Source organism: Annulohypoxylon maeteangense, assembly GCF_022496945.1.
Source record: "Annulohypoxylon maeteangense strain CBS 123835 unplaced genomic scaffold GGS22scaffold_5, whole genome shotgun sequence".
Classification (NCBI taxonomy): domain Eukaryota; kingdom Fungi; phylum Ascomycota; class Sordariomycetes; order Xylariales; family Hypoxylaceae; genus Annulohypoxylon; species Annulohypoxylon maeteangense.
This window is the reverse complement of record NW_025953252.1, coordinates 840,388-860,214: the sequence shown is the minus strand read 5'-3', so window position 1 is coordinate 860,214 and position 19,827 is coordinate 840,388. Positions and strand designations below refer to the sequence as shown.

Genomic DNA, 19,827 nt, shown 5'->3' with positions numbered 1-19,827 from the left:
TTATGTACTAAATTAAACGAAAAACGGGAAGAAGGCGAATAAGACGAATGAGACGAATGAACACTTTCAATGCCTGAATGCCACGAGGAACCAAATAGTAAGTCAACCCTATTTTAGGTTGATACGCACAGAACTCGACGAACAGATGGGTTGGCCCCAGATCAACAATGTACTATGTATGTCAAAAGTGTGTAATTAAAATGTAAGTGTAGAGCGGTGATGTTAGATGGTGGGGTAAGAGTTGTGAGCCTGTGACGCTGGCACATGCTGAAAGACAGGCTGAGAATTGTTTGTGGAGTTCGTGGAGATAATGGAAACAATCAGAAATCCATGTCGTGGAAGAAATGTGAAAGGCATGGAAAAGCATTGGCCAGCACTTAAAGCGGGTCGTTCAAGGTACGTACCTTGAACCAATGACGTAGGCGGGATGAAAGAAGGATGTAACACCTCTGCGCCTTACCAAAAAATAATAGCCTGAATACCAGAGTAGGAAGACCGAGGCAGCTGCGAGAGTACTAGGTATTTATGTTGAAAACTTTGAAGATGGAAAAACGTGGGACTAACGCCTGAGCGGGTTTACGGTTATCCCCATTGAGTTTTCCCAGAGCATGGATGACTTGGATACTTTGCTTATACATTATCATACATGTGTCTTATGTAGAATGTCAGGTAGTACCATGGTACTAGGCGTTCATAAGCGATATCAATTTGATCTTTATTGGATAGGTACCTATATATCTCTACTCTTATCAAGCTAAACTATAAACGGTATTTCTTAAAAGTTCCAACATCGAATAGCGTTGTATAAATGATACACCCGCTATAAGATATAAGCAATCCAAAATCCATGAGCATCCATGGATATGATATTTCCAATATCTACCTACTCCACGAAGAGGGCATCTCTCCATGCTTTCTGAGGATACCGATTGGAGGCAAGAGCTATGCAATGATGTCTTAACTCCTAACGGGTGGAAGCCCTATTACGTTCGAGACCGGCCTATGCACAAGTGGCTCGATTGCAGCCAAACGGCCCGTTTTTGGGCTTCATAAGTTAGAACCTTGGTTAAGATCTCCCACGGGTTTCCAAGAATAATTAATACTTTAAATTGAGGCATATAAGCATGAATTGACCTCGATTTGAGTGTTCTTATGTTGTATTGAGTCAGCCATATGGGGCAATTTTGAAATGAGGGATTAGATAGTGAGGGCATTCACGGCCCGGGAACCCCCGCGATGCAGCCGACAGATGCCTTGGTTGTGCATTTTGGGCATATACTATCTAACTGGATATCATAAAGATATAGCTCGATTATAGAGCTTGTTGGCCGAGGTTGTAGCATCAAATATATTCCAGATCCTTGGTAGGGCTGTCCCTCCTCCCTCCCCCCTTTTCCCTTTTTTCGTGAGGCTCGTATTAGCCATAGTGTAACGATGCTTGCTAATAGGTAACCGCGAATCGTAAATATGCCTTCATTTACAGTTCGATTAGATAATAGATAGAGCATGTAGATATCCCCGTCTTGTTGTAATCATCTACCGAGATTTCCAACAACACTACCAACCATTACTGCCACCTCGCGATCCCATTCACCACTTTTCTCTGGGCCTCCCTTGGAGGATTTCCCCTTAGTAGTTGTGATAGTATTTGGAGGTTGACTGCCTCGGATAACGCATTCCCTAATAGCCTCCCCTACAGTGTTTCTATTCGTCTTCAACGTACGCGCTGAAACACCACCGCGGTTGACAATTTCCTGGACTCTTGTCGCGAGACTGCTTGCCATAGTTCTCCAGAAATAGGATGCTAACGAACCGGTCTCAAGATATGCCAGTAGGTACTGTAGAAGGTTAGACTTATCGGAAGTATGCTTTTGGGTTGGTAGAAGTGGGTGAGGCGGGGCGTTTGTGGTAGAGAGAATGATCTCTAAAGCGACTATATTTTGACATCGCGCCGAGATCTCGGCCAGAGTTCGGTCTAAAGATGGTAGTGTCGCAAGTGACCTAGCTAGTGATGCGATAGAGCTTTGTAACGAGTTTCGCAAATAGACCTCGAGAGCCTGAAGAAGTAATTGAGGCGTCCATTTATCAGGTTTGGTGCCTGTTATTGGTGATATGAAGTAGAGCGTGACTGCAGCAGATATAATTCGCGCCTTAGCCTCTTCACTTTGAGCGAAGGTTGTAGTTCCCGAAGCGGAGCCAACATTGAACTCCCGTACAATCTGTTCTGAGGTGCTCTTGACGGATTTTTCGATTGGTCCTATGATAGAGTCTTGAAGACTCCTAATTGCGTTGACCTTATCGAGGCCATATCCTTCTTCGCCTGGCGCCTTCTTATCGAGTATCTCGCGTAGCGATATTAGTGTATGCGCGCAACGTACTAATGCTCTATGATCTTCTTTCCTTGAGCCGGCCCCCGAGCTGCTTATTTCTGTGTGTTGAATCTCAAGCTGTCGTCCTAGCTGAAGACAGCGACCAACAGATCTACCTAACTTCAAGGTCTCCCATAGTCGGGCGGCAACTTGGCGCACCTCGTCAGCTTCAGCATGTTTTTGGATGACCTCTTTCTCTAGTTGTTTGTAGCTCTCGTTCAGGCTCTTGACCTGGTTATCAATTTCAGCTATTATCCTCCCACTCGCTTCGGTCTGTTCGGTAGCATGTGAGAGAAGAGGGATCGCCGAGCGGGTTGTAAGGAGATCTATATGGGAATCGATCTCTTGGGCATCGAATAATACTTTGGATAGCGGCGTTGAGAGATCTAGCGGAGTGTCGTTCGGATTGTTTGTTGCGAGGACAAGGCTGTTGGCGAATGACGAGGGGCTAAAGCTTGGATCTAGAAAGGCTTCGTAGTCGACATACGACGGGTCTTCATCCTCGTTAGCTGCCATTTGTGCAATTGACGCAATTAGGACGCATCTAAGGTCCCAAAGAAGCTTCTTTTAAGCGGGATGGATTGAATTTAGAAGGGTCCTCTGTACTACTAGGTACATCTGGCCCCAAATTTGTTAAACCTTACCCCACAGTTCCACTAAAAGGTGCCCCGACAACCCGGTCCACTAAAGTTAAGCCACACTCAGGCCCTCATACTCCAGCCACAGCTATTTACGAATTGAATTGAATTGGATTGAACTTTTGATTGAACTGAACTGAACTCAGTTCAAGACCAAACAAATAAAAAACACATTTCAGCATATCCCATGTTTTAAATAACAGCGATTAATTAAATTTATTGTATTTCTTTATATCATCTCAAATGCCCCAGCTTCAATCCATACACCCCTTTTAATCCGTACTCAGATACCATAGCTTTTGAAGGCGGTATTATCCTGCTTCTTCTGAGTAGTACCACCAGTACCACCAGAGCCACCAGCACCAGTGATTCCACCCACGGTGCCCCCCACCGAATTCGTCACGCCGCCGACTGTGTTGCCAAGACCTTCGGTAGTCTGTCCTACAGCATTTCCAACTCCTCTCGTTGTAGAGTTCAATCCTTTGCCGAGTCCTTCGGTCGTGCTACCCAAAGCACCACCAACGCCTCCGAGAAGACCACCCTGGCCTTTAGCTTTTTCGCCGCCTGTGAGGACATTGTCAACTCCGCCAACTAGTCCGCCGAGGAGACCACCACCTTGGTTGTTTGACATTATGAATTCGGTTGTAGTAGTTGCGGTTCTGATTCGATTTGAGTTTTAATGACGGGGATGTCCGAATCGTGGAGATCGACAATTTGTGTTTCTTAAGAAATGGTTTATTTTTTCTGACTATTAACTTCAAAAGAAAAGGAGCCCGATACTCGAAAAGCTTCGTCTTATTATACGTTCACAGAAAACATCCCTATGTCGTGATGTCATGTTCTTACCCAAGGGATCGCATCCATCGAACTGATCGAGGAGGAAACGCCACATGAGCGCATACATTTTGTGGCTTTCGTCAGATTGATGGATTGGTGTGGCTAGAAACTTGTTTCATTCACATCTTCGTCAGACCCGAGAACCAGGATTTAGTTTCTTTGGACCATTCGGATTTCAGAAGGTCAACCTGCGGCTCGGAGACCTTTCTAGAACGTTACGTGATTCGTCGATCTAGATCTGCAGGTCTAAAGTTATGCTAATAGGGTCGTGGTACGACTGGCGTCATCCATGGAGAGATCTTCGACGACCGGTAGATCGGACGACCTTCATCAAATTAAAACAACAGGCGGAAGGAAATGGTTGATGACGTTGTCTCTTAACCGACGATTGGAGAATCTGGGACCGAGATTTGCAACCCGCCTGACGACCGCACTGTACTCCCATATTCTACGCGGACATGGTGAGCTGGGTCTAGACCTCGAAGCTATGAAGAAAATGCAATTCGTCGCCGTTGTCCGGCTTAGGTGTCACAGCCGATGGGACATTTATGCCGAGCATAAACTATCCAACAGCGCGAGCCAATTCAGTGGGCGATAACGCTTCATGCCGAATGTGGCCGAGTGTTGAAACTCAACTCCTGCAGCCACTCACCCCTGTAATGGCCAACGAGAGAGCAGAATTATACTGATATTCCGCCACATTTGTGAGTTGAGCAAGTCATCATGGAGTTCCCCACATCATAGGCCGTAAAGTGAATGAGTATATTGCCGTAAATCTATCCCAATATTTTGTATGGTTCATCAGATCTATACCACAATCATCATCTATTTTGCTAATAATTATCAGATATACCTCTCAATAGTAGTCCAAATGGAGAGAACGCTACGGTAAACTCAGTAGACAAAAACGAAATCCTCGTTCTCGAGATCAGTCAAGTTGTCGAACGCTCTATCTCCGGGTCTTTCTGTATCATCAGCTGAAGCAGCGGCCTCGTCCGCATTATTGATGTCGCCAGTCTCGTTCTCGCCAACAGCCTTCCTCATAGCTGCGGCGGCAGCGGCTGCCGCTGCTACCTCCTCGGCAGAGTCCAAGCTAGTATCGACAATAACAGCTGGCTTTCCCATTGCCACACGCCTCTTGGCATGGTTTGCGTTTAGGTATTTGAGATGCGCAAGCGCCATTCCACTTATGACGATGATCGCGATGTAAAGTGCCAGGTTTGATCGCAGGCCCCTTTCGTATCCCGGCGCATCCTTCTGCGTGTAGAGTAGTGGGCCGACGACATTACCGATTGACTGACCGACGAAGAGGATGGCGTTGGTGCACTTTTTCTTGGTGTCACCAGCTGTATTCTGCGACGCCAATGAATAGACCAAAGGAGCTAAAAGATGTTAATAATCGAATCATAATGTTGCATCGTGCGAACTTACTAATTCCTGGATAAACTGAGATAAGGTAATATCCAACTAAAAGAGCTGCTTGGTGAGAGGCATCTCGAGGGAGAACCATGAGCATCACACAACCCGCTATCGGGGGTAAGCAAAGTCCCATAATGACAGGACCCTTCATCTTAATCTTCTGGGCAAGGAAGGCTCCGCCTACGGTAGCAACGATTTGTACGAATCCGAAGGGAATGTTAAAGAGAATAGTCGTGAATTGGTCAAAGCCGAACGTCTTCACAATCAGCGGCCCGAAGGTCGAAATACCACCTGACGGAATGCTGATAGAGAACATGAGCGCGAACCAAAACCAGGACTTAGGGTCAAGCAACGCCTCCTTCAGATGGTCGTTTCGCCACTCGCGCGAGATAACGCCCATCTGGTTCATGCGCAGTCGTTCGACGGCGATCAGCTTGTCGTTGTCGTTCAGGAATTTCGCTTCTACCGGCGAGTCGGGCATAAAAACAAACATGACGAAACTAAAGGCGATGGTAATCAATCCGAAAAACAGGAAGATTATCTAGTCCCGTTAGTATGTTGATCTATGAGCTATACAGCAAGATGAGAGCCCTGAATTACCTGGTAGGAATGAAGGTGTGATGTTACATGTCCTAGGCCGTAGGTGATCAAGCTGCCGAACTTCATCGCCGTTAGTCCTTGCACCAATTCATGTAAGTCATTGAATTCTGCTCACCATGTTCGTGATTCCGTTCATAGCACTAGAAGGTTAGAAGTTAGCTTCATCGTAAAGTATCATTCGCCAGATTCATCCAGAATCTGTTGCGAGTATATGCATCCCCGAGGAACTTCATAACCCCAATTTGAGGGTTTCAAGATGGATTGAACTGTTGAGAGGAGCATGGGTATTACTTACTACCAGTAACTGGTCCGAACAGTCTGCTCTCGTCTCCTCCACCACATCTGCGTGATAGCAACGAAACTAGGCGCAACACTCGCCTCGAACACACCCAAGAAGAATCGCGTAGCTAGCAACCCCCCAAAATTATGCGCAGCTGCCATGCAGGCAAGAGAAACCCCCCAGAATAACACCATCGCGCTGGTAAACTTAGCGATAGGCAGACGAACCAACAGCCAAGCCAACAACGGCTGCATCACCAACTGCGCCAGATAAACGATACTCCCCAACCACGAATATTGGTCGCCAACCAATCCCGTATCAGTGATCAGCCCGAAAACCGAGGCGTACGCAAGACACGACTTGTCCAGGCCCTGGAGAAAGTAGACCGTCAACATGATAGGCAGGATGACGATATCGATGCGTCGCAGTACACGCGCGGAGTCGGCCGGCGTGACCTCAATCCTCTGGCCCTGCCCGTGCTTGGCCAGGAACGAGGCCACGATATCCTTATCGGCGCCATCTTTGCCTCCCTGGCGCCCCTGTGCAGGTCCCGCGTGTTCGATCTCCACCGCGTCCGTCGTCGTCGATACACCCATCTTCGCTGCGTGCGTTCAAGGTTTGCTAGCTACGATATCCTGATAAGTTCCCGCAGTCTAAGGGCGACGGGAACTCCCTTAATAAAGCGACGCCGGTGCTGGCTGTCGGAAGGGTTTTCCGAGGGTTACGGGGCAGGGAGGATTGGATGTACGTAAGACGCGTTACCGGCTCCCAGGGTCGGTAATGAGGAGTAGGTAGGGGGAAACGTGGGGACTCCGCACGCCTTTCCTCATCCAGCTTCTCGACACCGCGCGATCGTCTTGATTCGACACGGGGAAGGTTGGGGAAGCCTGGTTTCCACCAATTGTTACGCCTGTCGCTGCTGTATCTGTTTTCGTGCCCGGCGCCTGCCTCGGTTTGCGGGATATTGCTGGTGGGGAGTGCAACGTGGGATTGGGGATCAGGCGAGATATATACGAGTATACGATCTGGTATCCGAGTCGCTGGTTTGATGGGTACTAGGTAGGTTATATCTCAGTTCCAAGGCCTTTGGGTATATATCTCTAGCCGGGTTGGGCTGTCGGGGTTACTTTGCTTTTGGGGCTACCAAGACCGAGCTCCAAACCTTCTATTGTCACTCCAATAACGCCGATGAGGGGAACTTATGATCAAGCTTTATAAAATTGTTTTATTCTAATGTCGTCGATTATGGACATTTCATTACGTTTCTCGCGAGTTGAATACTTCTTTATTCATATTCTGGGATCAATCGGGTGTAATAGAGAATTGTCAATTGCTTCCAGTTTGACACTGGGACTACACCGCCTACAGGTAAATACATAATATTAACAATGATTACCTCAGATACCTCTCATCCCATCAACCTCCGCAGTTGTGTAGGAGAACAAAGCTCTTATCTTACGATCTAATCCACGTGTCTTGTCAGAGCGTTTTGGGAAACATTGGGTGTAACCTTAACTTTCACCACTAACACGGTTAGAGAACCGATAACGATCAACGCTCGGAATCACATCTTTGACCTTATAATCGGCGTATTTCCACGTGCTCTTGAGTTCTCTAAGATTACTAATCGCAATCGTAGTTAAACTTGAAATTGATTCAACAACTGTTAGTTCAGTTAGAGTTCTTACACAGAGAGATAAAGTTCTGCGTTGTATTGACATAGAACGATATCTAGTAACGTAATCTTATTAGAATAATGTTCGCTGAAACACATTATCTCATAAAACATAGTATAGTTGAGGTAAAGAAATAGTCAATATAAATACAGAAATTATACACACTCTAATTCGACTAGCTCGAGGGGTATCGAGAAATCTTATCTTTCCATAGCAGGTACTGGGTACAATGGTGACTCGACTATTATGTGAGAAAGCTTTGAAGTGATTGCTATGTGCTCGTATACTAGGATTCAAGGGATCACACCTAGTATACCTTGCTTTATGAGTTCTCTGCAAGATAGTGGTTGTCGCGAGGGGTATAGCTTCATGTCCCCTCTTCCCCCACCCTCCCTGCTTAACAAGTTATCAGATCTCACGGCGCACTAGAGTACCGGTCATACGGGCTGACTATAGCATACCTGTAAGCCAGGAATATCACCAGGTCTGGTCAGTTTGCCTTCATTTGAGCCTAAGCATTTACCTACGTAGTTGCCAAGAAGACGGTCCAAACATTCCAAGGAGATGGCACCAACCATTTCCCTCCCGTGACACTTTTGGACCACTATAGCAATCTTTAAAAATTTATGTTTACTCTAAATTTACGGCAAGGGATATTGGGGTTTAAATATGAAAACCAAGATACCTACTTAGGACTCGAGTTGATATGTCGTTCGACATTAGCTAGACGTAGGCATGCATAATGATGCCATTGGATAATGGAAACATGGCTATTGGGCGAACAACATATTAATAGCAACACCAAATCTCTCTATTCAGAATTGCGAATGGTTCAGCAATTTATCAGGTAGGATTTCGAATGTCATCTTGCATTCGGTAGTACGAGGTTACATCTCGACTTGGCGCATGATGCGTATCTTGGTTGAAATATATTAAGGAAACAAAGAGTCAAATATGTGGTTTCATTTCCACCGGGTCGGAGTAAATGTCGATGCCATGACTTTTAACCGGTCTGTACAGAGTATAGGGAGGCAAATATAGTAAGTAAATCTCTAAGTGCTGATCTTTGTGCTGCTGTGCAATCACCCGGCAAGACAGTGGCTGCTGACAAGATTCCAGCTGAGAATTCGAATGTTACAGAGCTGAAATATATGAAATGAACTATCTGAAGAACGCGTCACGTCTTTGACTTTCTTTTTTTATTACCTAAATTTTTCTCGGACGCCAACTGGGAAATTAGTTTATTATGGTATACCCCTGGATAATTATAGATCAGGAACAATCTTGTTTCCATTGGCAGTAACGTACGAGCTCAGGAACCAGAGCACGGACTTTTCTTCTTGGAAAATCAATCTAGATTGGAGCGAGACGGTAACTATTAACGAGACTTGGCGAAGTAGCATCGAAAAAACCAAGCATACAGTAAACGGCTCTCGGACACCATTGGTTTCAACCTCATCCTTTCCCATGTATATCACCTACATTAGTTCCAAAGTGCGTACATAATACATGCATATCGATAGTTTCTCAGTAGGATGTCGTTCCTTACAAGGCTATACCTACTAGGTTGTCTTGGACTTTTCTGATCGTAACACGGGCTGGAATTAATCTTCCTTCTCGTCCACTGGATCGACATTAAAAAAAGATTTAAAATTTGCTGACGACTAACAGCGTCCACATATGTATGTTGATGTGATTGTGTAGGTAGGTAGGCAAATATGCAGACGCATGTAAGAACGGCATGGCAAAAACATAATAAAACATCGAGCGTTGAAAACTCGTATTGATGACGCCCGACGCCCCCATGCAAGGGGAGCAGAGGAGCCAGGGGTCACGTACCGATTCGGCATTGATAGAGCGAATGTCGCCCGGGGTTCCCCACATTGGGTGACTTGTCAAATCAGGTTTAGGAGAAGATGGGACTAGTTGGAGCTAGTTGGAGCAACAGGGGTATTCTGTAGTTGGTCGGAAGGGTAGGTACGATGAACTACGATTACCTTAGAGCCTTATTCCTTATTCCTTATTCCCCCACAAGTCTAATGCCGATAATTCTCCAATCTTTGCATATCCCTTTTTGAGATGTGCCCAGATGTGCCGTGCAGACGGTGCCGCTTAGTTACGGCGGCGGTCAGACATTTATCACCCGGATTCTTTACGTCTCGATCACGCGCCGGTGTTTACACTACCCTACGCACCTTAAGTATCCTAGAGAAATGAGAGAGCTGGCGGCCAACGCGCTGGAATGTGGTCAGCTTGCATGGTTCGGCATTGGTCACACAGCCTCGAGCAGGGACGGTAGATACAGGGAAGTAAAACACTCTCGGGTCTGGACGCGGGACGGGGGAGTAGGGAATGGAATCTCGTCAGATGATGTCGTGGAATGCCAATAGCCCGCTCTAGACACCGTTACAGTAGCCCTAGAGTGATCCTAGGCCCTCAGATATATGAAGGCCGCCATGCCCGCGTCGCAAGATGGCGCTCATGCACGCGACCCCCTAATCAAAGCGACATCCCGTCCGCCTCCCGCTCGGAGCACTCCGAGATCCCAGGCTTTCCAATGACTACGACTAGTGTCGTCTTCTTGTTGCTGTGTCAGCTATTTTGCCTTGTATTAGCAGTTGACCCTACCGTCAACTTAATATGCAACAAGTACACGGGTTACTCTACTCCGAACGGCATCACACAATGGCTTGGCATACGGTACGCCGCGCCGCCACTCGGTGATCTTAGATTCGCACCTCCGCAAGATCCGCCATGCAACATTACCGCCACCCAAGAAGCAACCCAGGTGCGTGTGCTTCCTAACACAAACTAACTAGCCATATTATTCCCGATCTCGAAAACCTTGCTAAGACCTCGTTTTCCTACTATCAGCACGGGCCTATATGCATACCTTCTGGTGCAAATGCGGCACTCGATAACACATCGGAGGATTGCTTGTTCCTTGACGTATATGCGCCAAGCAATGCGACGCGGAACTCCAAGTTACCCGTGTTTTTCTTTATTCAGGGCGGAGGATTTGCCGTCAACAGCAATCCGAATCTTAACGGATCGGGCTTGATCGAAGCTAGCGACTACAATATCGTCATCGTTACCTTTAACTATCGCGTGGGTGCATATGGTTTCATCACGAACGGCAACCAGATCAGACCCAATAATGGGTTGCGCGATCAGCGGAAAGCTCTCCAATGGGTAAATCGGTATATATCAGCATTTGGTGGCGATCCGGGCCATGTCGTTTTAGGCGGAGATTCTGCTGGCGCCGCTAGCATAAGTCTTCAAATGATCGCCTACGGAGGCAAGAATAGCGGTTTATTCCATGGCGCTGCTGCGGAATCCGTTTCATTCGCCCCGGTTTTGACCGTCGAGCAGAGTCAGTATCAATACGACAATTTCACGACACGTCTTGGTTGCACCGGCAACAATTCTTTGGCTTGTTTACGAAATAAAACTTCCACGGAACTGCAGACGGCAAATTTACCATACCCTTATCCTGGCCAGAGTGGACCGCCGATTTACATGTGGAATCCTGTTATCGACAACGACTTCCTCACCGAATTGACTTACAGTGCGTTTGCTAAAGGCAACTTCGTCAAGATTCCCGTCATCTTCGGCGACGACACTAATGGAGGGACGGTATTCACGCCGCGGGAAACATCAACGCTTCAGGCGAGCAATCAGTGGATCCAGCAACAATTCCCAAATATAACACAGGACCAAATGCAGAAGATCGACGAAATGTACCCGAATCCAAACGACACCTGTCCCAACACCGGTTGCTACTGGCGGCAGGTCAGTAACGTCTACGGCGACATGCGCTACATGTGTCCGACGCTGTATATATCATCGGCCATGACCAAATACGGTGTCGGTAGCTCATACACCTACCGCTACAACGTCGAGGACCCAATGCAAATAGCAGACGGGCTCGGCGTTCCCCACACGGTCGAGCTAGCGGCTATATGGGGGCCTCGGAACGCGCCCGGCGGCGCGCCGAAGAGCTATACCTCCAACGGCACTAATATCGAAGTCATCCCCGTCATCCAAGCATACTGGACTAGTTTCATCCGCACGCTCGACCCGAACACGTTCAAGAACCCCGAGGCGGCGACTTGGGAGAAGTGGGACTCGAGTAAGGAGAATAGGTTGTTGTTTGAGACGGGAGGGAAGACGACGATGGAGAACGTGGATGATGATACGAAGACCCATTGTGAATACTTCGCTAGTATAGGTGTTGATATACAGCAATAGATTAATATGTTCTTAGGTGCTTGGGTTCCTTGATGGCGTTGTTGGGAAGATGGTTTGTGGGTAAGTTCCTTTTACGACGTATCACTTAATCAACAAGGGACATAAATTGCGCGACAATTTGCTTCTGCTAGAATTCAGGAGCACGAATCTAAGTGCTGTTTAGCTACATTTTTCAGAGCCATAGAGGCATGTAGTTGCAAGCATAACGGGCAAGCCTTCAGCTAAACTGACGCATTCGAGCTTCCGACTATATACGGTCAGTGATATGGTCGACGTTATCGGGAGTCAAGGTGGAATTACTTACAGCAGGAAGCTCTCTCTGGGCCACCTTAGCCTTCGCAGCCATCAGTGCTTGATTCTCGGAGCGAAGCTCCTCCACCTGTGCGCGCAACAGAGCATTATCGTTGCTCATCTCTAGATGTTCTTTGACGAGAACAGCCATCTTCTCGTGGCATGTCTTGTTCGACTCGATGGTTTTGTTGACTAGTTTATGTAGGTCGTCGAATACGGTGTCTTTAGCTTTGTTTTTCCATTTACTCTCTCGGACATTGCGGTCCGCGCAGTAGACATTAAAGTCTATTTGTAGCTGCGCATATCGAGCTTCAAGATGCACGTTCTCTTGGAACAGATGATCGCACATGATCTTGGCGTCGACGAGTGTGTTATGACAATGAACAACCAGTTCCTTTACGACAGGAACGACCTGGATGCCATGTTTATGTACTTCGGATACTGCAATACCAATAGTCAGCCAATGATTCCTTGCGTACTGTGCCTAGAGAAATACTTGATAGACTCGACTACTTAGTACGATGTCTGGATAGAAAAGAAGGATAGATAGGAACTTCAGATGATACTTACATAAGTGCGCGACTTCTTCGACATCGCGGTCGCCAGCTAAGCCGGTCGATCCCATTATGGGATTTTTATCGGCTAGCATAGAAAGATATGTCAGTATATATACAGACGCGTGGATAGGGCTAGTTGGGAGAGCGATTTGACTTACTCTTATGAATTTATATACTGCTGAAGGTTTGTATTATTAGATGCCAGCAACAGTCAAAAGCTTGCGAGTTTTGATTCTGTTATGAAAAATGCAAGGTTTGTCTAAAGACAATGTTAGTATTATCGACATAAACAAAAAACATGAAAATGAAGAGAACAATAGATGGATTGGTGAGTGTAGGAGATACATACCTCGTACTTTTCGTGGGAAATCAAACTTGCAAACGTGTTTGGTGTTTTTGTAAAAGTTGAGATCTATGGTGGGCGATTATATAGGAAAGGTAAGGTGAATAGATGGGTCGGTGACGAGGTTGAATATCAAGGCAGGTACCTAGTACGCATTCTGCTTTCTGACCGGTGCGCTTGACAGTAACTTCCCTACGAATGACTCATTGAAAAGCACAGCTTAAGTAAATCATACAAAAATAGGCAGGTACGTCAAAACCAAACAATTACATTCCTCACAGTTCCCATCGACCTACGCACCTCAAGATTCCGACAACATCAACCCAAACCTCTACAACTTAGCCCCAATCACATCATCATCCCTCCTCATCTCCCCCTGCACCTCCTTAAAATCCGTCGTCTTCCCAACCCTCCAACTAACATCCACACCCGCAGCATCACTCCCCTCCTTCCACAACCACCTCTCCCTCCTCTGCCTCCCGCTCTCCAGCACCTCCCTAACCCACCCCCCAAGCGTCGGCAACATCTTAAACGCATGCGCCGAATCCCCCGTCACAACCAACACCCCCTTCTTCCCCGGCACGAAATCAATCACATACTCACTATCCGCCGTATCCGCACACCAGCACACCCGTCTCCCCACCAGCGGCCGTTCCGCCAGCCCCGGCAACGTCTCCCGCAATAACCGCCGCACCATGGCCTCGTCGCGCGCGGGGATAAACGCGTTGTCATCGGGTGGTAACGAGAGCCCCGAGGGCGTCGCGTAGTTCGTGTACCCCGCCATCGCAGGACAGATCTTAAGCAAATTGGTGCGCGCGTCTGGCTCGAAGAAGAAGCCGAGGTCGCGCGCGTAGGTTACGGGGATGCCGCGTAGCGCCGCGGCTTCGGAGGGCGTGAGCTGGATGTGGGCGACGGGCGATGCCTTAGCGACGACTTGCGTTTTTATCTGTGGCAGGATGGAGCCGAGGGAGGCGCCTAGGGTGAGGATTGTGGTGGAGGCGGTGTAGTACACGCCGGTGGTGGTGCAGGCGCCGGTGCAGATGTCTCCTGAGGAAGAGAAGGTGAGGCTTTCGACAGGAGCGTTGAGGTGGATTTTCACGCCGAGCGCGATGCATGCGGAGTAGACTGCCGTCATGGCGTCCGCGGCGTGCGCGTACCCGGCGTAGCTGTTGAAGTAGCCTTTCCAGTTCATGGGGCCGTCGAAGGCGGGTGCTACTTTGCGGATGTCGTCGCGCGAGTTTACGGGCGTGATCTTGTTTTTGAATTCCGGGCGCTGGCTTATGGATTCGAGGGACTTCTGGAGAGACTTTTTGGACTTCTCGGGGGCGGCGGCGGAGTTGCAGAGGAGATAGCCTGTCTCGTGGTAGTACGGGGCGAAGAGGGGGGACTTCCACGCCGTTAAGGCCTCGAGGGCTAGCTCGGCGTAGAAGGGGTCCTCATATTCGGCTCTTAGGATCTTGTTTAGATCATTACCGGCGGAGAGCTTGGGTGGGAAGGTGGCGGACTTCTCGAGGACTGTTACGTTGGTGTATCCGGCTTTGGCTAGATGGTAGGCTGTCGATAGGCCGAAGGTGCCTGCTCCTAGGATGAGGATTGATGCTTGCTTGTCCATATTCACGATTCCTGGTGGCGACCATGTATGTCGCGATATATTCTATCCAGGAGATACATCTTGGAATTATATAGGGGCACTATTGGGATCCACGATAGCTTCATTTTAGAATCCTATCCTATTTCACACTCATCCATCGTCCCATTGTCGCCTTTCCTCGGAGCGGTTTCGGGCCATGATATTACGACATCGGATACAATTTACGTACAATATGATGCTCATGGTCGTTCTATATCGATGTCGTTTGATGTTCAGGGGTAAGTAACTCGGTACGTATACATGTTCGATTGGTGCGATACTTGCACAGAGCCGAGGAAACGGCAAGCGACGTGCATATGCGGGTTGCCGTTTGGTACAGGATCGTGGGGAAATGGAGAATCTGGACCAACCCTGATCCCGGTCGATGCATTAGTGGACTCAATGTACCTGAGTACTTCTATAGTCATCACAGTGTGGCAGGACGGAGCTGCCTATCTTGAATGTTGACGGCTTATCTACCCCAAATCCACTAGTACTAGATACGGGCTACCTCCTATCTCCAATCTACGTACCACGCGACAGGTGGAGTGCAATTACCAATTACCCCGACTTTACAACTCCTCTGACTCCTCTACTATCTCCTAGTGTATGCCTGTCTACCTATACGTAGAGGTCGTGATGCATGCGTCTCAGAGTCCCATAGTACCTAATCAGTAATTGTATCACTCGTCGATCATCACCCCTGCCTTCTACCTGCATCGGAAGAGCATGGGGAACCGTACTAAGGCTGAGCTGCGAACACGGACTGGGTGCCGGAAGTGTCGAGGTGAGATCGCGTCTTCAACTCTCCCACAATTCTCGGTTCCTGATATCCCCTGTTAGAACGGCGAGTTAAATGCCCGGAGGAGCGCCCCGTGTGCAGACATTGTAAACGATTAGGCTTCACTTGTCGATATGAAATCAAGCTGAGCTGGCAGGACGTTGTTCTGCTTGAGCATCGCGAGAATGTGCCGCGAAGCTTACCACAAGACCTCATAGTCTCTATCCAGAGCTGGATGTTTCTCAACACCATTCAGGCAGACTATAATCCGGATAGTCTTCAAATTAACTCCGAGGACTACCAAGAATGCCCTCCGACTGAACATAGCGATTATCAGGTACCTGATAATCTCACGCCCTATCGATATATCTCCCCTTTTCAACTGGGGGGAGCCGAGGGCTATCTATGGAGTTATTTCAACGAGTACATGACTACTCAAATCGTCATAGACCCTGGATTCAATCCTTATAGGGACATCGTGTTGAAGATGGCTGCTTTCTCTAAGGAGGGTCCTCTATTCCAATGCATTCTAGCGGCATCCGCAAACCAACTTCAAAGTATTGGCCGAAACGAATATAAGCAAGCTATGTGGTTTCATAGAGCTAAGGCATTACGTCTCTTAAGAACAGAACTCGCCCATCTATCATCGGGAGAATCAACCGGAGGAGTTGGTGGGGCTTCGAAAGATCAGATTATTGCCTCAACTATCATGCTGACATTCTTTGAGGTAGGTAAAAAGGGGGTGACTATTTTAACTTAGAAGCAAAAGCAGTACTAACCGATTGACCAAGATATCAAAGGATTGCTCAAACTCGTGGACTGTACATGCCGACTTTTCCCGGACTTTTCTGGCCTCCCGCCTGAAAGATCTAGGCACTCTGACTGCAGAACAAGAAGCCCTCTTATATTTTGCAGTGACCTACTTTGTCTCGCACGATATCCTAGCTGCGACCGGAGGTACACTCATGGAAGCTGCCGAGATGGTTACTGAAATGTGTAAAGCAGTCGATAAATCGACAATTTTGGCCCTTACTGGATGTCCAAGAGATTTACTGATCTTAATATCCGAAATAAACCAGATTAGCTCGGTAATAGAACAATCGGGCCAAAGAGAGCTTTCACCTATGATACAACAACGTCGAAATCAGGTCGAAAGGTTTCTCCACCAACTACACCGAAATGTCCCAGAGGAATTCGCATCATTAAAATCCGAGTTTTCCGTCATCGCCGAGGTCAAAAGACTTGCAGCAATCCTATATCTATATTCGCGCGTAGATAATGCTTCGCCATACGAGCCAAAAATGATTCGAGTAACATCTCAAATCCTATCGCTTATTCCCAAAATATCTCTTCGGACCCACACGGGTCTTTGGCCCCTATTTATCGTAGCAACACTAGGCGTCCGGGAATCCGACGAAGACAGGAAACTCATCCTAAGTCGACTTGCTGCGCTCCAGCAGACAAGGCAATTAGCAAGTGTCAAAAAAGCTAGGTTAATCATTGAAGATGTATGGAAGTCACGAGACCTTTGGCCTGACAAGTCGCGAGGATGGAGCATATTACAAGGGAGAAGACACGGTGCTATCAGCCTAGCATAATTAACTGCAACATTTATCTATCAAATAATTACCAACACTCAATGACATCTACTATCTAAATATCGTCGACCTCCCTCGGCTCCAAATCTGCACTAACTGGAGGTAATTTAGGTGGTATAACGGAAGTCATGCTGCTTCTTATCCGTCATGTCCACGAAAGTCTCCGTCATATCCTCGGAATTTTCCGCTGGCTTGCCATATTTACGATCCCTGGTTTTATTCTGATGAGATGCCACGAACCAGTATACTATCAGGATGAGCATACAGACGCAGTAGCTGACCAGCATTGCGACCACCCCGCTCTTGTATTGAGGAGCTTCCTTACTTCTGAAGGTCTGGGGTCCGATGAGATTGCCCGCAGCATACCCGATGGTGACCAGACTGTATGTAATAGCTTTCTTGGTCACTATGACATCATAATTAGTGCTTATCCTTGAAGTATAGGGGATGTTCAAGCCCAAGCCTTGGCGAATCGAGTTTACGGAATTTACTTACTACCGGCGGTGTTCGCTTGGATAAGGGAGATTCCCACAACATAAGGTGCTGATATCAGTTAGCACAGGTACCATGCTGGCATATGCTGAACATGAAACTTACGCCAGTAGAAGTACATGAAATAGAGCCCCGTCATTTGACCAGGGACATTCGTTCGCGGCAAGCCGTACACTAAAGCGGTTCCGAAAATGGGAAGCAATAAAGAGATGCACGCAGTAAGAGCTCGTCGATTATGCCACCTTGCTGCCAAGTATGAGAAACCCCAAGCGCCACCCGTGGCTACGATACCGAACGGCATCGTCAGAAGACTGGAGACCAGAGCGCTGTAACCTAAATTGTTGATGATGATCGATCCGAAGGTCTGGAGTCCACCATTGGGGATATTAATGACGATGTTGAACAAGACGATTAGCCACACTTTGACGTCGAGTAACGCCTCCCATACTTGATCCCATTTCCACACCTTGTTGGCGATACCGGTTTTATTGGAAGCCAACCGTTTTGTGGCATGGTATCTTTGTTCTGGCGTCAAGAAGAACGCGTTCATCGGGCTATCGGGAAGGACGAACCATAAGAAAATCGAATAGAGGCAATTGATGGTGCCAGTTAACAAGTACAAATATTGCCATTTCAACAGAGGAGCTGTCGCAGGGATATATCCAATGACCCAAGCGAAGAAGCCGTTGAAAATCGACGAGAAGTATGCGAAGATAACTGCAATCGGTTAGAAATGCAGCTGCATCGAAGATAAAAGATACTTACTCCCGTTCCTAGGGGGCTGCTCTTCTTTCTTGTAGAAGGATGCAACGAGCACGGTGAAGCACGGGACAGATATCGCTTCGAGGAATCCTAGAAGAAATCTAAGTCCCATAAATCCCGACCACGTTCTGCACGCCGCATAGCATAATGTGCAGCACGACCAGAGCAGAGAACCAGTAGCTAGGAGTTTTCCCGGAGGAAATCGCTGAATGAGCCACGACGCTGGGACTAGACCAATCAAGGTCTTGAGGGACGTAAGCAACTGCGCCGAGATATTCCGGATATTGACTTACACCCAATGGCAAAATACTTCCAAGCCAAGAGTAATCTTGACCAGTAAAACCATTGTCCTTCTGGAAACCATATAGAGATGCAGTTCCAATTTCGACTTTATCGACGGCGGCGAGAGTTGCACAGAACACAAGCTGCATGGATAACGTCAGCGAATGCTCGTGTTACGGTTACATTCCCAACCCGTGTGACCTGAGGATTATTTCTTCGCATGTTGGTGAAGAAATTTTGAAAGAGACTTACCAACGGAATCATCCAAGCATCGATTTTCCTCACTATGGCCTTCTCCTGCTCAGGAGTCATGGGCCCGAATTCTTCGTGGTTGGCGAGATATACGGCTGCTTCGTCCAAGACGTTCTCGTCGGTCACCTTCGCCGTCTCGCCAGGTACGGACGAGACGACTGGCTGGAGGACATCCTCCTTGATGTCTTGAGACATTGTATCAAGCAATAAGATAGATCGAGGACGTCAATGCTGTTTGTGCAAGTTCCGAGTACTGTAGATGTCTGTCGCGCATCTATCTCGATGAATACCCGATTCGTTTCCTAGGTAGGGTTTTATAGACAATATGGTTTCACAACTCCTCTCAACGACACTAGGACCTTATCAATCCGGGGTTGGTGCCATCAAGGCCCAGATTCAAGATGTGTACGTGACCTAGCATCTTGTAGTACTCCACATCTCTTGGACCTTGGTTCCCATGTCAGCGACATATTTATCAGTCAATGCGAATATATTGCGCTAGAATGATATGTGCATATATCTGACCCTGTACGTTGGAACAGATTAGCTTACGTAGCGTTTCTGTGATAGACGGAAGAGTTATGCCCTAGGTTAGTTCCGAACTCTTACAATTCCTAGGTAGGGAAGGATAAGGTATTATCTCTTGGGGAATCTACATGGTACGTAAGTGGCTTAAGAGAAGTCGACGACGATGATTGGCCAAATCCTCTTATAAGTGGTTCGTGATAAGAACCGAGAATTTGGGAGGAAGTTCGAATCGACGAGCATT

At 47.6% G+C, this 19,827-nt stretch overlaps 8 protein-coding genes across 8 annotated transcripts; 2 read left to right on the top strand and 6 right to left on the bottom strand.

Annotated features, from left to right (window-relative positions):
- Positions 1-1,064: 1,064 nt before the first annotated feature.
- On the bottom strand, positions 1,065-2,942 carry GGS22DRAFT_158436 (oligomeric Golgi complex subunit 5). Its single transcript, XM_047960643.1, has one exon. The coding sequence runs from the start codon at positions 2,883-2,885 to the stop codon at positions 1,533-1,535; it is 1,353 nt and encodes a 450-aa protein (XP_047820520.1). The 5' UTR covers positions 2,886-2,942; the 3' UTR covers positions 1,065-1,532.
- Positions 2,943-3,163: 221 nt separating this feature from the next.
- Positions 3,164-3,885, bottom strand: GGS22DRAFT_116433 (uncharacterized protein). Its single transcript, XM_047958104.1, has one exon. The coding sequence runs from the start codon at positions 3,636-3,638 to the stop codon at positions 3,291-3,293; it is 348 nt and encodes a 115-aa protein (XP_047820519.1). The 5' UTR covers positions 3,639-3,885; the 3' UTR covers positions 3,164-3,290.
- A 705-nt stretch (positions 3,886-4,590) lies between these two features.
- GGS22DRAFT_116431 (MFS general substrate transporter) lies at positions 4,591-7,175 on the bottom strand. The gene is made up of 5 exons (XM_047958103.1): positions 6,159-7,175; positions 5,979-6,003; positions 5,864-5,923; positions 5,276-5,804; positions 4,591-5,226 (listed from the first exon to the last, which is right to left on the bottom strand). The coding sequence occupies exons 1-5, from the start codon at positions 6,737-6,739 to the stop codon at positions 4,739-4,741; spliced, it is 1,683 nt and encodes a 560-aa protein (XP_047820518.1). The 5' UTR covers positions 6,740-7,175; the 3' UTR covers positions 4,591-4,738.
- A 2,917-nt stretch (positions 7,176-10,092) lies between these two features.
- On the top strand, positions 10,093-12,182 carry GGS22DRAFT_158434 (alpha/beta-hydrolase). Its single transcript, XM_047960642.1, has 2 exons — positions 10,093-10,607; positions 10,694-12,182. Exons 1-2 carry the CDS (start codon positions 10,200-10,202, stop codon positions 12,068-12,070), a joined length of 1,785 nt encoding a protein of 594 aa, XP_047820517.1. The 5' UTR covers positions 10,093-10,199; the 3' UTR covers positions 12,071-12,182.
- A 105-nt stretch (positions 12,183-12,287) lies between these two features.
- GGS22DRAFT_199077 (uncharacterized protein) lies at positions 12,288-12,986 on the bottom strand (the record flags this gene model as incomplete). Its single annotated transcript, XM_047966231.1, has 3 exons — positions 12,288-12,317; positions 12,375-12,802; positions 12,932-12,986. The coding sequence occupies 3 exons, from the start codon at positions 12,984-12,986 to the stop codon at positions 12,288-12,290; spliced, it is 513 nt and encodes a 170-aa protein (XP_047820516.1).
- A 783-nt stretch (positions 12,987-13,769) lies between these two features.
- On the bottom strand, positions 13,770-15,104 carry GGS22DRAFT_158432 (FAD dependent oxidoreductase; the record flags this gene model as incomplete). Its single annotated transcript, XM_047960641.1, has 1 exon — positions 13,770-15,104. A coding segment is annotated over exon 1 (884 nt), but the record flags the coding sequence as incomplete, so codon positions are not given.
- Positions 15,105-15,620: 516 nt separating this feature from the next.
- GGS22DRAFT_186754 (fungal-specific transcription factor domain-containing protein) lies at positions 15,621-17,270 on the top strand (the record flags this gene model as incomplete). The annotated part of the gene is made up of 3 exons (XM_047964494.1): positions 15,621-15,678; positions 15,735-16,399; positions 16,464-17,270. 3 exons carry the CDS (start codon positions 15,621-15,623, stop codon positions 17,268-17,270), a joined length of 1,530 nt encoding a protein of 509 aa, XP_047820514.1.
- On the bottom strand, positions 17,254-19,516 carry GGS22DRAFT_158429 (MFS general substrate transporter). The gene is made up of 6 exons (XM_047960640.1): positions 19,059-19,516; positions 18,818-18,949; positions 18,528-18,768; positions 17,868-18,479; positions 17,766-17,813; positions 17,254-17,676 (listed from the first exon to the last, which is right to left on the bottom strand). The coding sequence occupies exons 1-6, from the start codon at positions 19,251-19,253 to the stop codon at positions 17,378-17,380; spliced, it is 1,527 nt and encodes a 508-aa protein (XP_047820513.1). The 5' UTR covers positions 19,254-19,516; the 3' UTR covers positions 17,254-17,377.
- Positions 19,517-19,827: the final 311 nt, after the last annotated feature.